Genomic DNA, 16,923 nt, shown 5'->3' with positions numbered 1-16,923 from the left:
AAGAAAATGCTGGTGAATAGATGGAAATAAGTCAGGAAATTTGTTTTTCTGATCTTTCTCTCCACTTTCACAGGTGGGTTTGAGCTTCAACCCAGAAGTAAGTCTTCCAGCCTCACAGGCCCAGCTGCGAGTCTCAGCTTCTCCTCAGTCACTCTGTGCCCTCCGGGCAGTGGACCAAAGTGTGCTACTCATGAAGCCTGAGGCAGAGCTCTCCCCGTCCTCGGTGAGTCCACTCAGCCTGAGTCAGGAAGGGCCAAGTAAGGTTCTTCAAGCAAGAAGAAATGCCTTTTTGAGTAGACAGGATCTGTTACAATTATATTCATCTAGGAGTAAATCGTTTTGAGCTCTTTCAGACATACTTTTTTTGGTGAGAAAGGTATTATATATGAAGATAGATAAATGGATAGATTACATAGCCTATCTAATAAAGAGGTAATATGCAAATTAACCATCACTCCAAAACACAAGATGGCCACCCCCATGTGGACACAAGATGGCCACAACAAGATGGCAGGCAAGTGTTGTAAGAGATCAGGCCAGAAAGGAGGGCAGTTAGGGGTGACCAGGCCTGAATAAGAGGGCAGTTGTGGGCAATCAGGCCTGCAGGGAAGGGCAGTTAGGAGTGACTGGGCCTATAGGGGAGGACAATTAGGGGTGACTGGGCCTGCAGGGGAGAGCAGTTGGAGGGGACTAGGCCTGCAGGATAGGGTAGTTGGGGGCTACCAAGCCAGAAGGGGAGGGCAGTTAGGGGCAAACAGGCTGGCAGGGGAGCAGTTAGGCATCAATCAGGCTGACAGGGGAGTGGTTAGGGGCAATCAGGCAAGTGGTTGAGAGCCAGCAGACCTGGATTGTAAGGGGAGAGCAGCTGGAAGGGACCAGGCCTGCAGTGGTGGGCAGTTGGGGGTCGACCAAGCCAGAAGTGGAAGGCAGTTAGGAGTGACCAGGCTGGAAGGGGAGGGTAGTTAGGTGCAATCAGGCCAGCAGGGGAGCAGTTAGGCATCAATCAGGCTGACAGGGAAATGGTTAGGGACAATCAGGCAGGCAGGCGAGTGGTTGGGAGCCAGCAGTCCTGGATTGTAAGAGGGATGTCCTACTGCCTGTTTAGGCCCAATCCAGTGGAATTGGGCCTAAACAGGCAGTCAGACACCCCTTGAGGAGTCCCAGATTGGAAAGGATGCAGGCTGGGCTGAGGGACACCCAATTTTGTGCATCAGGCCTCTAGTATATATATACACATATATATAAAATCATATTGCATCCCAAGTCCCTGAAGTCCTAGAACTCTATGAAACCAATAAAGGAGTTTTCTAACTAGTTTTTAACATTTTGAAAAGCCAAACGGAAATGGTATCTTTACTTGTATTAAGACTGCACAGATTTAAAAAAAAAAAAAAAAGAAGACTGCACAGGTTAAAAGAAATATCAAATTTCTATTTTCATAGAAATTATATCATTTGAAATACTGGATATCCTGAGTTGAACATAATTTCTAGAACTATTTGTGCAGTACATATTTAGTACCTAATGTGTTCTAGGTTTGTCTACTGTGTGTTGAAGTTCTAGGGGTCTAGTAGTGAATTATTTGAAAGACAAAAATCCCCTCATGTGGAACTAGCATTTTCATAGGTTAGATAGACAACAATTATATAATATTCCTTTGGAAAAAAATAAGCAGGGAAGGAAGATGGAGAAGTGTCTAATTTCATTACTTTGCTAATCTAATCAATCAATTTTAAACTCCTCTTCATATAATTTATTTTTATATCTGTCTTACTCTTCCTTTTCAAATGAATTTGAAAACATTATTTTTATTATTTTACAGTTAAAGTTTTATGTATTTGTAAAGATCTGGAGCATTTTATTCCCTCCCATGAATAATACCTCAGAAAATATTACCCTGTTAGAGGATATATACTTCTTTGTGTACCAGTTTAGAACATATGTCCATTAACTTTGCCATACACTGAGTCAGTTGCTAACCATCAGCAAGAAACAAAGTTATCATTTCATTCTACCATCTTAAAGATTTGTACAATGTCCCAAATATAGCAGATCTCAATTTCTCTTAATAGTTATATTTCCTTCTACCATAGAGTCTAAGTTTTGTCTTTGAACTATGTAACAAAGTATTATGATCCTTACTTATATGGCAATGTTTCAGGGTTTGTTTGTTTTTCCTAAAATTTTTATTTTCAAAATCATACACACACACACACACACACACACACACACATACATACTAGGGCAGCACAGTGGCAAGGAAAAGAGAAAGAGGGGGGAGAAGTGGGGAACTGTGCAGTGGTGGGGCGCCAATGATGGCATCAGCATACGTTACTTCCACCCCTGGCCCAACAATTGTCACCTCCTCTCCCACTAGGACCCTCGGCCCAGGCTGGGACAGGGAACCAGCGGTGGGAGATGGCAGGCATGGCCCCTTCTCCAGGGGGGCCTAGGGCCAGCTCCCTCTTGGGCCTGGAGGCCAATCTCCCATGGTCCTCCCCCAACCACCATATGAATTCATGCACCGGGCCTCTAGTCTTCTTTATAAAATATCTAAGCAATAAAGATCCTCAAAGACAAATGATGACTATTCTTTTCTTTTATCCTTGCACATAAGAAAAATAAACCACAAATCAGTTTTCCCTTTGTCCTTTGCATTTCTACAGGTTTATAACCTGCTACCAGTAAAGGACCTCACTGGTTTCCCTGAAAGTCTGAATCAACAGCAGGAAGCTGATGGTGACTGTGTCAGTGACCAGGTCCACATCAATGGAATCATCTATTCCCCTGTATCAAGTACAAATGAAAAAGATATGTATAGCTTCCTACAGGTAAATTCCTTCTATTGTAGCTGGCCAGTTCCTAAGGTTTACAAACTATTATATGTATTTTTTAAATTATTTATTTAGTGCCTTCATATCATAGAGAGGTCAAGTGACTTCTCCAAGGTCACTATAAGTAGCAGATCTACTAATAGCAAAGAGCCAGTACTGTAACTTTTTGGACCACTAATCAAGTTTCTTCTTTTTACTGAAACTCATTTCCTTATTATACTCATAAATATAAAATATATAAAATAATTACTGTTCAAAGTGTTTTTAAAAAATGAAATTACCTTGGTAGGTATACCTATATCCCTTCTACAATTGTGAATACTAAAAGTTTAGTATTAACTCTAGCCACTTTGGCTCAGTGGATAGAGCGTCAGCCTTTGCACTGAATTGTCCCAGGTTTGACTTGGTCAAGGGCACATGCCCAGGCTTGAGCTCGATCCCCATTAGGGGGTGTGCAGGAAGCCATTCATCAATGATTCTCTCTCATCTTTGATGTGTCTCTATCTCTCTCTCCATATTTCTTCCTCTCTGAAATCAATTTAAAAAAAATGTTTTTTATAAATTTTTTAAGTTTTACATTAAACTAATTGGATTGTTTATTAATTTCAATTTTTAAAAGTATGTGCCTGTATATTTTATAATATTTATACTGACTAGGTGATCATTTTCTTCACAGGATATGGGTTTAAAGGTGTTCACCAACTCAAAGATTCATAAACCCAAAGTGTGTTCATACCATCATCACCAACCCTATGCAATGGCAGCAGGTGTTGCAAGATTATACGAATATTCAGGTAAAATAATAATAATAATAATAATTTGCCTAATATATTGAACCAAATAAAAGGAATTATTAAAAGATAAAATCTGATTAAAATTAATTTTTTAAAAAACTTGTGATTCAGACATATCAAGGTTACAGAGCGATCCGACCAAAAAAAATTCTGATTGTGTCAAGCCCCCACATATGTAAAGCTGAAGAGAACACACAGCAGATTGTGAAAAGTGTTAAAAGACAGGGGAAGATGTGCAGAATAAAAGAAGGGATTAATTCTGATTGAAGAATCAGGAAAGCCAGTCATAAAGAATGTGTATCTAGTACATAAAAATATGTGGAGTTCAAAAAAGAAGAGAAAGTTTTCAGGCATAGGATCAGTGTAAACAGAAACAGAAATGTCCACAAGTCGGGGCTACATTCTCACCCATCAAGTGAAGAAGTTCCTTAATGTCCCAATAACATCAGGCCATATTCGTGTTGAAATAACACTCACCTGTCAATGATAAGGGCTATTTCTTTGATGAGCCAGATAGTAATCAATCATTTGCTTCTAGTCTGAGATTGTCAAATCAAGGTTGAATACAGGTTGAGTACCAACCAAAGAGTTTGTCAAATATCAAAAAATTTGCCCTAGCTGGTTTGGCTCAGTGGATAGAGCATTGGCCTGCGGACTGAAGTGTCCCAGTCAAGGGCACATGCCCAGGTTGGGGGCTCGATGCCCAGTAGGAGGCATGTAGGAGGCAGCCAGTCAATAATTCTCTCTCATCGCTGATCTTTCTCTTTCTTTCCCTCTCCCTTCCTCTCTGAAATCAATAAAAATATTTTTAAAAGGAAAAAAATTCAATGACGAACTATCTGGAATTTAAATTATTGTATGTTTGTATTATTATTTATAAATTATATTCTATAATATTTTATCAAATTTATAGTTATGTATGTACAAGTGTATATATATGCACACAAATATTTTTTCCAGTGAGCTTTGTTAAATATTTACCAGTACATCATTAACAGAAGTTAAACAAGATAAGAGATCCTAACTCTGACTTTTTGACACAATAAGGAAATAAAGACCTTTTTCTTCTTTAATCCTCACCCAAGGAGTGAAAATATTTTTTTCATTGATTTTTAGAGAGTGCAAGGGGAGAGAGAAAGAGATGTGAGAGAGACACACAGATCGGTGCTTCCGGCATGTTCTCTACCAGGACTCTTCTTGGAATCCTTCATCCTTTCACTCCTACGAACTGTTTTACAAAGCCCCTGTCGTGATGTCTGGATATGATTTCTCTTTTCTCCCACGGAGAAACATACCAAATGGAAATTTTGATTCCTCCCTCCTCCCACCCCCGTGTCATAGAAATCTTCACTTGCACAATGTGCAGTAGCCACAGAGGACTCCTTTCTGCCCCCACAGGCAATCCAAAGCTCTTCCTGCCTCTGTCTCTATGTTCTCTGTTTGTGATTCTCTTCCTCCACCTCACTCCTCGCTCATTTCAACAGTTAAGAATTCAGCTAAAATATTACCTTCTCAACGAAGCTTTTCCTTAACACCCAAGTGTCCTCTCCTGGTTCCTATTTCATCACCTTGTATCTTTTTCTTGTAGCACTTATCACAGTCTCTTATAAGCTTGATCTTTATATTTATTGTTTCTGTCTCCTCCCTCACCCACCATAGAAGGAATGACTATGAAAGGCAGCAGCAATGCTTATTTAGAGCAAATTTCAGAGCCTGTCACAGAGACTGTGAGAAAATACTTTCCTGAGACGTGGATCTGGGACTTGGTGGTAGTAGAGTAAGTAACTTCCTTTATATATAAGATGGAACAGTAGATATTCCTCAGAAATTTTAATTTTTAGTTAATTTTTCAATGCCCCAGTATTTATTTTGGACACATTGCCGGTCTTTTTAGGAGAAATTGGACATAACTACTTCTGCTAGGACAGCTCACTAATAAACTGCGTCAGAGCTAAGACATTTTGCACAAATTTAATTCAAAAGTGTCCAGAAAAAGAGGCATAAAGACTAAATAAAACCAAGCACTGCATAGATTAACACTCTAAAAAGACCCTTTATTGGTCAGCATTCTTGAATTAAAAACAGAATCAGTAAGGCAAACTATACACAATAGTGGTAGAATAGAAAATTATAAACTTGCCCTCAGTGGAACAATATATTTTAGAGATCAAAATTTAAGAACAATTTCAAATTACATATTTAGTTTATAACTATGCGAGACGCCCAATGCATGAAATCCGTGCAAGAGTAGACCTTCCTTCCCTCCAGCTGCCGGCACACAGGACCTGGGCTTCCCTCACAAAGGGAAGGCCCACCCACCTGCCACAGCCCACTGGTCAGTGACCTGGGCCTCCCTCTGCAGGGCAATCACCAGGCAGGCAGTAGCTGGGTCCTGACCAATAGCATCGCTCCTGCCATGGCTGGCCTGGTGCAAGTAGGTGTCATAGCGTGGTCCCAGATGGTCCTCTAGATGGTCATTCTGCTGTTTAGCCATTCAGTCGATTTTTATATTACACTTTTATTCTATAGGATTATCCATAATAGATTGTTCTACAGCTATATGTTTATAGGAGATTCTTATATAAGACTAGACTTTGAAATGACCAGATTTGGGAGAAAAGGAGTTATATGATCCTATTTTAAGCCTTCTTTATACTCTTCCTTATTTGTATTTTTTCTGAGTGCATCCAAATCATGACAATAGAATCATTTATAGGGGTTCCTAGAAAGGATTTATTTAACTGCTTACTTTCTGATCCTCACATTGTCATCCTCACCAGCTCCTCAGGCGTGGCTGAAGTAGGAGTAACAGTCCCTGACACCATCACTGAGTGGAAGGCAGGGGCCTTCTGCCTGTCCGACAACACTGGGATTGGTCTCTCTCTTCCCACCACTCTCCGAGCCTTCCAGCCCTTCTTTGTGGAGCTCACAATGCCCTACTCTGTGGTGCGTGGAGAGGCCTTCACACTCAAGGCCACTGTCCTAAACTACCTTCCCAGTTGCATCCGGGTAAGGACCTTGCTTTCCTTAATTGTACTCAAGGTTAATGAAATTAAAATTGCATTCCTAGGAATGCTACTAGTGTCAAACTCCTGTGTGGAAAATTGGCTTATCAGAAGAAGAGTTCTATTAGATATTCATGTGCATATTCATAACTACAGTTGTTGATATCTCCAAATACCAGATTGCAAGTTAAAACAAGTTTCTGTGTCCCTTTTTCTTCCCTTTTCTAATATTTTTTAATTAAATTTACTAGGGTGACATTGGTTAATAACGTTATATAGATTTCAAGTGTTCATTTCTATGATACATGATCTGTACATTGCATTGTGTGCTCACCGCCCACAGTCAGATCATCTTCTGTCACCATCTATTTGGCTCCCTTTTCCCTTTGCTACCCCCACTCTTTTACCTCTGGTCATCACCATACTATGGTCTGTGTCTTGATTTTCAGTTTTATATCGCACACATGGGTGAGATTGTATGGTTCTTAGCTTGTTGTGACTGACATTTCACCTAGCATCATATTCTAAAAGTCCATCCATGTTGTCTCAAGTTTCTGACTCATCACAAACTTCTAAGGTTCGGAAGTTTGTGTCGTCTGAAGATTTCTGATATGGACATCAAAAATCAATAGGCATCATTTACACGTCTTAGGTTATTCATGGTTTCAACCTCTATATTCCCATATATTTAACTCTTCATGTATCATTAATTAAAAGTTATTTGTGAGCACCTTACATCTGCTGAAACCATAACTGTTTACAAATCTTGTGTACTCTGCTGGGAAAGCCGAGAGAATGGTCAAGATTTCAGGCCAAAGAAGTAGAGCTCCCACAGGTACGTCATCATGACGTTTCCTCACCTCCAGTCCCACCACATGAAAGAGCGGATTATACCAAAACTAATGGCCCGGTGCACGGATTCGTGCATATTGAAAGGAAATTCATTAGAAGGGGCCAGTGGGATGGGACTGGGCAAGATAGCCGGGTATGCCCTGGAGCCAATCCCCCATGGTCCCTCTCTGACTGCCTGTGGCACCACAGCTCAAAGGGCATCTGCAGTCACTGGTCACCGCAGCTCAGCAGTAAACCAGATTCAGGGCCAACAGTGCCCCAGCAACAACAACAACCTGCAGCCAAAGGTGGAATCACATAGCGCCATGAGGAATCAGGCTCCCTCCTCTCTGGTTCTAGGGTGGTCACCCGAGAACCACTGCTGCCAAGTCACCACAGCTCAGCAGCTCCTACATTGAGCGTCTGCCCCCTGGTGGTCAGTGCACATCATAGCTACCAGTCAGATGGTCGAACAGTCGGCGGGTCATTTAGGCTTTTATATATATATATATAGATACTAATATCTCAAGTTCAATTCTACCTTTAAGGTCTTCAATATTAGGCAACCTGAAATATAACCACTCTCCAAAATGCTTTATTCTACACCATTCTTCTTTGGTCCTCTGATCTCATCTCTGTCTAATGTGTGATTTCAGGTCAAGGTGGACCTAGAAGCTTCTCCTGCATTCCTAGCTGTCCCAGGGGAGGAGGAACAAGACCCTCAGTGCATCTGTGGGAATGGACGACAAACCGTGTCCTGGGCAGTAACTCCAAAGTCATTAGGTGATGGACTGATTCCTAAAACTACTCAATCCTACTTAAAGATTGTATATCAGTGGGATTCTTATATCTAGTTCAACTTCCCTCAGGCAAAGACACCCCCACCTCAGATGGCAGACTTTTTTTTTTTCTTTGTCTTTTATTCTAGGATGTCTAGAAGGATATTTTTACTTCCCTTGCCTCCATTTCCACATCAGATGCTCAGTATCATTATTCTCTAGTTTGTGCTGCTTCTATTCCTGCTCCTGTGTTTTTAAAACAAAACCAAAATGGGGGGGGGGGGGGTGTGCAGAACATTTCTAAATCTCGGAGTTTAGGGGAATAGAAGAAAGGGGAGATCGTGCTCATCTCTACTGGCCCTTTTTTCAGGGTCTGTGAATTTCACCGTGATCGCAGAGGCACTGACGTCTCAAGAACGGTGTGGGACTGAGGTGGCTGTGGTCCCTCAATATGGAAAGAAAGACACAGTCATCAAGCCCCTTTTGGTTGAAGTGAGTAAGCCTGCCCATTTATAGGTAACAATGTGTCAATGAAAAAAAAATGGTGAATTCAGTTGAAATTATACCTTTTAGGTAAGAAGGGCTGCATAATATGCAGTCATGAGATATTTCATAATATTATTTTGTAGATATTGATATATACATACATATCTGTACCTGTCTCTATCTCTGTCTTTCCATCTCTCTCTTAGTTTATTTTCACATTTCCCCCTCACTTTCTCATCTATCAATCTGTCGCCTTCAAATTGCTTTTGCTTATAGAATTTATTTATATGATACATTTGAAAAATCAGTTCTAGTTCTTCTCTTTACTATTAAGAAATTTGCGGTAACCCTGCCAATATAAGTGTCCTGAAAGTCAGTCCATTCTCTCCTCTAATTTTCCTTTCTTTCCCTATAAAGCCTGAAGGAATAGAGAAGGAAGCAACATTCAACTCCCTGCTTTGCCCATCAGGTAAGAATCAGCCTTAATAATTAAAATAACATTAACTATAGTTTGTATAACATTTGAAGCTCAAAGAATTTTATATATTACTAGAATCCCAGTGCATGATATTCATGCACTCAGGGGGCAGGGAGGGTCTCCTCAGCCTGGCCTGTGCCCTTTTGCATTCTGGGAGCCCTTAGGGAAGTGGTTCTCAACCTTCCTAATGCTGTGACCCTTTAATACAGTTCCTCATGTTGTGGTGACCCCCAACCATAAAATTATTTTTGTTGCTGCTTCATAATGTCTTGGGTAAAGGTGTGTTCTGCGTCCTGAAGGAACCTGGCAGAGAGCTTTGCACCCCAAAGCCAGGCGTGATGCCAGGTTGGTGACACCATCGGGGATGTTCAGGGCAGCCATGCCCCAGGACCTTCAGCCACCAGGATAGCCACCCCAGGGGCTCCACAGTCACAACCCCTCTTGCCATCCACCTATGGCAGCTCCCCATGCTCTTTCTAGAACACACCTTAGAGGGCCTGCATCAGCTGGGGTCAGGCCAGAGTCTGGATTGTCTCAGGTATTTGATAGGTGCAGAGACTCAGCCTCACCCTGGATCTGCTAGCAGCTATTCCCACTGCAGGAACAGTCACTCATCCCAGTCTGCCACGGGGCACTCCCACTGTGAAGCACACTGACCACCAGGGGACAGCTCCTGCATTGAGCATCTGCCCCCTGTGGTCAGCTGCATCATAGCAACTGTTCAACTGGTCGTTCTGATCATTCTGCCATTTGGTTGCTGGGCCTATATATCAATATATATATATATATATGAACATTTAATATAAGATCTATCCTATTAGCAAATGTTTATGTATACAATACAATATTGTTAACTATAGGCACTATACTGAATGGGTAGATCTCTAGAACTGATGCATCTTGAGTAACTAAAACCTTGTACCCTTTGACAAAAAGTTTATTAATTTTATAAGGAAGAAATGTAGCATTAAGATAAATACACTTTGCCGGGATGGGTTTGGCTCAGTGGATAGAGCGTCGGCTTGGGGACTGAAGGGTCCTGGGTTCGATTCCGGTCAAGGGCATGTACCTTGGTTGCGGGCATATCCCCAGTGGGGGGGTGTGCAAGAGGCAGCTGATCGATGACTCTCTCTCATCGATGTTTCTAACTCTCTATCTCTCTCCCTTTCTCTCTGTATAAAAATCAATAAAATATATATTTTTTTAAAACTATGTGAAATTAAAAAAAAAAAAAGATAAATACACTTCACTTTTTTTCATCTTCATGTAATTCACCAACATTAGAATGGCAGAAAATGTATGCTTATCGGCAGCAATTGTTTACTTTCAATGAGTCAAATTTTGTTCATCTTTGCCCCACCCCTATGTTTAGGGTTTCCATGAAAATACTATTTTCTTATCTGTGAAATCTGATTTAAGATATAAAAAACTGGAATATTAAAAGAGAGACAGCTTTTCATAAGTTTAGGTAAGACATAGTTCTGACTTCTTGGTCTTAGAGCTGTTCAGGAAGATAGATAGCAGAAATGGTTTTCTTTATGGCTGACTTGTGTTTTCTTTGTGTGTGTGTGTGTGTGTGTGTTTTTCCACTAGGAGCTGAGGTGCCTGATCAAATATCTTTGAAGCTGCCACCAAATGTGGTAGAAGACTCTGCCCGAGCCTCCTTTTCAGTTTTGGGTAAGTCTCCAGCCCAAGAAGATTACTCTAGTACTAGAGGCTTGATGCATGAAATTCATGCAAGAGTAGGCATTCCTTCCTCCGGCTGCCAGCACCTGCTTCCCTCTGGCATCCAGGACCCAGGCTTCCCTCGTCTGGAAGGACACCTGTTCTAATTAGCATATTAGACTTTTATTATTATAGATATTGACAGTTTTTACTACATTTTTCCCCCATAAATACTTTCTCAAAATAACAATTGTAATTTAAACTCCTTTATTCTCTCGTTTTTTAGGCTTGTTTATTGATTCCAATCACACTTCTATCCCTGGAAGATTTATCTTTCCTAAAAATCCTCATTTCTTTACCCCAGCTAATAATTTATTTACTTACGATTCTGATAAGTTATCATTGATAAACTTTATGACTTCCCATCTCTCCCATTCCTCAGGAGACATATTAGCCTCTGCCATGAGAAACACGCAGAATCTCCTAAAAATGCCCTATGGCTGTGGAGAACAGAATATGGTCCTCTTCACTCCTAATATCTATGTTCTGAATTATCTAAATGAAACACAGCAACTGACTCCAGAGGTCAAGTCCAAGGCCATCGGCTTCCTCAATACTGGTGAGTGACTGAATGAGTGAGTGAAAACTTCACAGTATTACTTCAGCAATAGATTGGATTTCCCAATAGGCTTGAGTTACTTATCAATACTATGATACATTAGCTTATTATACTATGATAGTTCTTATGATAAGAATACTATGAAAGTTAGTTTCATGGTAATTATCCAGGGTCCAAACTCCAATAAAATGTTTGGACTGAGAACCTTCTAACATATGACAGCAAATTTTTTAAAATATCACAAGGCCAAAGCATTTTGATAATTCTCTGGCTACAGCATGTACAATCTTTCATACTGTTTCATAAACTTCCACTCCAGGTTACCAGAGACAGCTGAACTACAAGCACTCTGATGGTTCCTATAGTACGTTTGGGGAGACATATGGCAGAAGCATAGGCAATACCTGGTAAGAAAAAGTTTTTTTGAGTTATTTTTGTACCAGCTAATTTACATACATTATCATAATTATATCTGCAGTAATGTTATCAAATATGTATTATTAAGCCTATACTTGATTCTTCTAGATAAATACAGCAAGATTAGCAAGGTAACAAACAGAAAAGCTGAGATTCAAATACATGTATGCTACACTTGACCCCAAAATTTATCCTGTTAATAATACATCAAGGTCTTCTTTCTGAAATAGTTTGTTGTTTTTTTCTAAACACTATTCCCATAATCAGGAGCATTTTAATGATATGGCCAATGAGCATATATAACTTCACGTTCACTTCAGATTATATTATGTTTAGATCATACTCAACTTGACTGAGAATAAATTCACCAATAGAAGGAAAGAAATGAGAAGGACCTATGATATGAAACAGTTTTAAATCTGTAAGGCAAAGATTATTAGAGGTTGTTATTGCGTGTAAGACTTGTATATGAGATCTGCCATCTATCAAAGGAAATTTCTAAAGAAAAGATTTAAAGCCTTACTCAAATACGTTTTGTTTTTTGTTTTTTTAAGTAACATTACAAGTACTTAGACTCTCTGTAGCAAAGAGGATGTGTGTCAGCAAGGAAGTATAAGACCTTGCAAATTAATTCCAGTTAGTGGTCCAAAGGAGATGGAAGCTCTTCATACACAAGAATTCCTATTAGATGACTTAGATCAATGTAAAAAGTGTTCTATGAAGCCTAATGCTGCAAAGTGGTTGTAAAGCCATTTACATAACAACATAAATATCATCATTACTTCCTCCTGTCAGGCTCACCGCCTTTGTACTGAAGACTTTTGCTCAGGCTCGAAGTTACATCTTCATTGATGAAGCACACATTAACCAAGCCCTCACCTGGCTCTCCCAAAAACAGAAGGACAATGGCTGTTTCAGAAGTTCTGGGTCACTGCTCAACAATGCCATTAAGGTGAAGTGTTCTCACACCTTTGATTTGTCCATTCTGAGGCGAATCAAGGAAAAGAAGAGGTGTAATAGCCTAGGAATTCCTTAGGGAAAGTATCAGAAGAAAATAAAACCTGAATAGTAGCAAGAAAGAAGGGATAACATTTAGGTTGATTGTGATATTTTGCTCCCTTGGGATGAATATGGGAAAGGATAAATTCCATGACAGTAAAAAACAGAAAGCTGACTAAGAGTCTTGTCAGAAGTTACATGACTCACATATCTCTCATGTTTGCAGGGTGGAGTAGAAGATGAAGAGACCCTCTCTGCCTATATCACCATTGCCCTTCTGGAGATTCCTCTTCCCACCACTGTAGGTACCACCTCCTTCCCCTGCTGAAGCTTGATTCTGGATGCCATGACACTACTAACTTGCTGTGCGAAATATCACCCTACTAAAAGCCAAGTGTCAGCTTTCCTTCTATGCAATTCCAATGCTCCCCAGCTCAATAGAGAATTTGGTCACTCCATTAAGAGATTTACATTTTCCCAGTGATGCTCCTGGGTTATTCTCTAACCATTCCCTCCCCAACACACACACACACACACACAATGAATTTGAAAGATAAGGCCTATGTTCCTGCCTTATAAATGAGAGAACAACAGGTTAAAAAAAAAAAAAAAATACTGTTCTCTCTGTCCATAAGAATGAGGATAGACAAATGCATTTGAAATCATTTTTTACTTCCGTTCCCAATTTGCATGGGAATGCTAGTCTCCCTGTTCACACAACTCAGTTCCCTTCTTGTTGTCCCTTCACAGCACCCTGTCGTCCGTAATGCCATGTTCTGCCTGGAATCAGCCTGGAAGTCAGCAAAGGAAGGAAACCATGGAAGCCATGTCTACACCAAGGCACTGTTGGCCTATGCTTTTGCCCTGGCAGGCAACCAGGAAAAGAGGAATGAAGTACTCCAGTCACTTAATGAGGAAGCAGTGAAGGAAGGTGAGAGCATACCTGAAATCTTTCTCTCATCCCACGTTCTCTTTATCAAATAAACTACTAAATTGCAAAAATCTCCTCCACCTACCTCCTGTGATCACTTTTTTGTTTTTGTCTATATCATTATAAAATCTAGGGTTTCTTAATCAATTCACATACCAAAAAAAAAGAGGCAGGATACTGTAATAGTGAGACGCTTAGCCCCTGGAGACCAGCTCCAAAATGTATTACTCATGTAACCTGGAGCAAGTCACTTAACTTGTCTATATTTCAGTTCCCTCATCAGTAAAATGGTGTCAACAATAGTATTTACCTCATAAAGCTGTTGTCAGAATTAAATGATTTAATCCATGTAAAGCACTTGGTAGAATGTATTGTATGACACATAGAGCTATAAAAGTATGAGCCATTATGATTAAGATATCAGCTCTTAATATATATATATATCCAACCCTTACCTGGTACATCATATCATCTGAAATATAAGAAAGGAACAAAGGAAGTAGCAATGTGAACAACTTCTGGTATTCTATGCTCATTTCACAAGACTGATAATGTTGACAAATCTTTTTATGGTCACATAATACTTTTTTGTAAAGAGTGGTCTATATGGGGAGGGGAGGGTGTCAAAGAAATAGAAAATAAAATGCAAATGATAATAAGATATCCAATAAAACATGTTCTAACTTTCTCCCTTGACAGTGCCATTAATTGTTTATTCTTAAAATTGTATTGGGAAATATTTCAGACATACAATAAGTCATAAAGAGTAATTAGCAAAAACCTTTATACTTCAAGATTAAGAAATAAAATATTACCATTGTAGGAAAAATTCCCTGTGTATCATTCCCACTCCCAAAGGGCATCATTATTCTGAATTTCTCATTACAATTTCTGTGGATTTCTTAATATTTTTATTGCAATTGTATCCCTAATATTAAAAATTTTTACATTTTTCATCTTTAGATAAGCAGTATCATACGTTTGATTATTTCTGCATCTTGTTTTCTTATCTGTTATTTTGTTTGCCTTTTGTTTTTCTTAAGTTAAACATTATGCTAATAGAAGTCCCCTATATGGGTACCTGTAACTCTAGTTCTTTAATTTTTTTTAAATTTTTTTATTGATTTCAGAGAGGAAGAAACAAGAGAGAGAGAGAGAGAGAGAGAGAGAGAGAGAGAGAGAGAGAGAGAGAGAGAGAAACATCAATGATGAGAGATAATCATTGATCGGCTGCCTCCTGCACACCCCCTACTGAAGACTGAGCCCACAGCCTTGGCATATGCCTTGATGAAGAATCAAACTGTGATTTCCTGGTTCACAGGTCAATGCTCAACCACTGAGCCATGCTAGCTCTGCTCTAGTTCATTAATATTCAGTGCTGTATAATATATTACAATACATAAAAGGTCATAGTCTATATTGAGGGCCTCTCCTCATAGATCTTTTCTTCTTTCTTATTTGTTGCTATAATGAGCCATACTGCAGTGAATACATACATGTCTCCTTATGCATGTGTGTGTGAATTTCTCTAAGTTATTCTTTGGGAAGTGTAATTGCTGAATAATAGACTAAGCACATCTTCTCCTTTGCTGGATATTGCCAAATTGCTCTCCGAAGAGCCGTTCACTTCCCACAGCAGTGTAAATCAGTTCCCATTGTTTCCCATCCTCGCCAATCTTTGGTATTTTAAGGATTACTGTATTTGTTTTTTCCAATCTAATGAGTATGAATTCTATTATCTCAAGTAATTTGTGATCCGCACAAGAAACCTCTAAGGGCAGGCTTGATAGAAAATTTAACAAAACCCAGATAAGGTCTGAAACAGAAAAATATGACCACCAGTGAGAGAACATGCTCTGCTATTTTGCTCTCCCACCAACCCAACTATAGCAACCATTTGAAAACTTAGATGAATATGGGCTTCTCATTCCAGCAACATTTTCCTCAACCTTGCTAAAGCAAACTATGCTCAGATTTACATAGACGGAAAATCATCCAGATAAAGTCCAAGATAATATTGTAGAAATGCAATCTTCATTTCAGCTCTGGCTTAGGTACTTTAACCTTAAATGTGAATATATAATCACTCATACATTGATTTTTCTCACCTCCAGATAATTCTGTTCACTGGACACGACCTCAGAAACCCAAGGCACAAATGGAACATTTTTATCAACCCCAGGCTCCCTCTGCTGAGGTGGAGATGACATCCTATGTGCTCCTGGCTCACCTCCTGGCCCAGCCTGCCCCAACCTCAGAGGAGCTGACTTCCGCATCACACATTGTGAAGTGGATCACAAAGCAACAGAATTCTCAAGGGGGCTTCTCCTCCACCCAGGTTTGTAGTTTCCCAGAACCTTTGACTTCATACTCAGGTACCAAAAGTTTTGAACAAGATATAAACATAATACAAGAATACAACATAAAGATGAGAAAACTTTGAAATGAGGAAAACATTATTAGAATTCTGAGAAATAAAGGGAAATGGAAGTCAAAGAGAGATAAAAAGAAAATGTATAGAATTCTGGCACCCATTCGTATGTTATTATCACAGTCTCTTCTTTCCAATAACTACTCTACCTCCCCTAAGGCAATAATGGGGCACCACTGTCAATACCATAGCAGAATGAATTTTAAAATCTATCAATCTTTTGGAAGTTCTAAGAATCCCTTTCAAAGTTCCCAGAAATACTACCCAAAACCCAATGATCTCTCCTTGAACATCTCTTCATTCTCAGGTCTCCTTTAACTGGTTTCTTTTAAAGCTGACACATTTTATGCTTCCTCTACCCATTTATTCATGAGAAGCATAAAGAACTATCTTTATTCATCCAACCTCCTGCGCCTAACAATACAACTTTAAATCTAAAAAAATTTACCAATACATACACAGCAGAAAGTTTTATCTTCAGAGAATTTAGCTGTTAGCCTATACACCCATTACAAAATGCCATTCCATGCTTTCTCCATTGTACTTAATGTTGTATTGTTCCATATGAATGAGAGAGAAAAAAAACAAATAATGTTGTTATAGAATGGTTAGCATTTATTTCTTATAAATATATAATACTAGAGACCCCATGCA

At 39.4% G+C, this 16,923-nt stretch overlaps 1 protein-coding gene across 3 annotated transcripts in view; it reads left to right on the top strand.

Moving 5' to 3' along the window:
• LOC118729851 (alpha-2-macroglobulin) overlaps positions 1 to 16,923 on the top strand; it is a 118,256-nt gene that overhangs the window by 94,207 nt on the left and 7,126 nt on the right. For all 3 annotated transcript variants that reach the window (XM_045587735.1, XM_036457387.2, XM_045587736.1), the window contains 15 exons: positions 74 to 223; positions 2,667 to 2,831; positions 3,511 to 3,628; positions 5,288 to 5,405; positions 6,409 to 6,637; positions 8,121 to 8,247; positions 8,614 to 8,735; positions 9,147 to 9,198; positions 10,801 to 10,884; positions 11,315 to 11,491; positions 11,811 to 11,898; positions 12,704 to 12,860; positions 13,134 to 13,208; positions 13,658 to 13,838; positions 15,953 to 16,176. In XM_045587735.1, the coding sequence (XP_045443691.1) occupies positions 74 to 223; positions 2,667 to 2,831; positions 3,511 to 3,628; positions 5,288 to 5,405; positions 6,409 to 6,637; positions 8,121 to 8,247; positions 8,614 to 8,735; positions 9,147 to 9,198; positions 10,801 to 10,884; positions 11,315 to 11,491; positions 11,811 to 11,898; positions 12,704 to 12,860; positions 13,134 to 13,208; positions 13,658 to 13,838; positions 15,953 to 16,176 (2,067 nt within the window). The remainder of the gene's footprint in view (positions 1 to 73; positions 224 to 2,666; positions 2,832 to 3,510; positions 3,629 to 5,287; positions 5,406 to 6,408; positions 6,638 to 8,120; positions 8,248 to 8,613; positions 8,736 to 9,146; positions 9,199 to 10,800; positions 10,885 to 11,314; positions 11,492 to 11,810; positions 11,899 to 12,703; positions 12,861 to 13,133; positions 13,209 to 13,657; positions 13,839 to 15,952; positions 16,177 to 16,923) is intronic.

This window comes from Pipistrellus kuhlii, unplaced genomic scaffold (assembly GCF_014108245.1).
Source record: "Pipistrellus kuhlii isolate mPipKuh1 unplaced genomic scaffold, mPipKuh1.p scaffold_m20_p_3, whole genome shotgun sequence".
Classification (NCBI taxonomy): domain Eukaryota; kingdom Metazoa; phylum Chordata; class Mammalia; order Chiroptera; family Vespertilionidae; genus Pipistrellus; species Pipistrellus kuhlii.
Note: the sequence above shows the minus strand (reverse complement) of the source record. Positions and strands in the feature narration are given on the sequence as shown.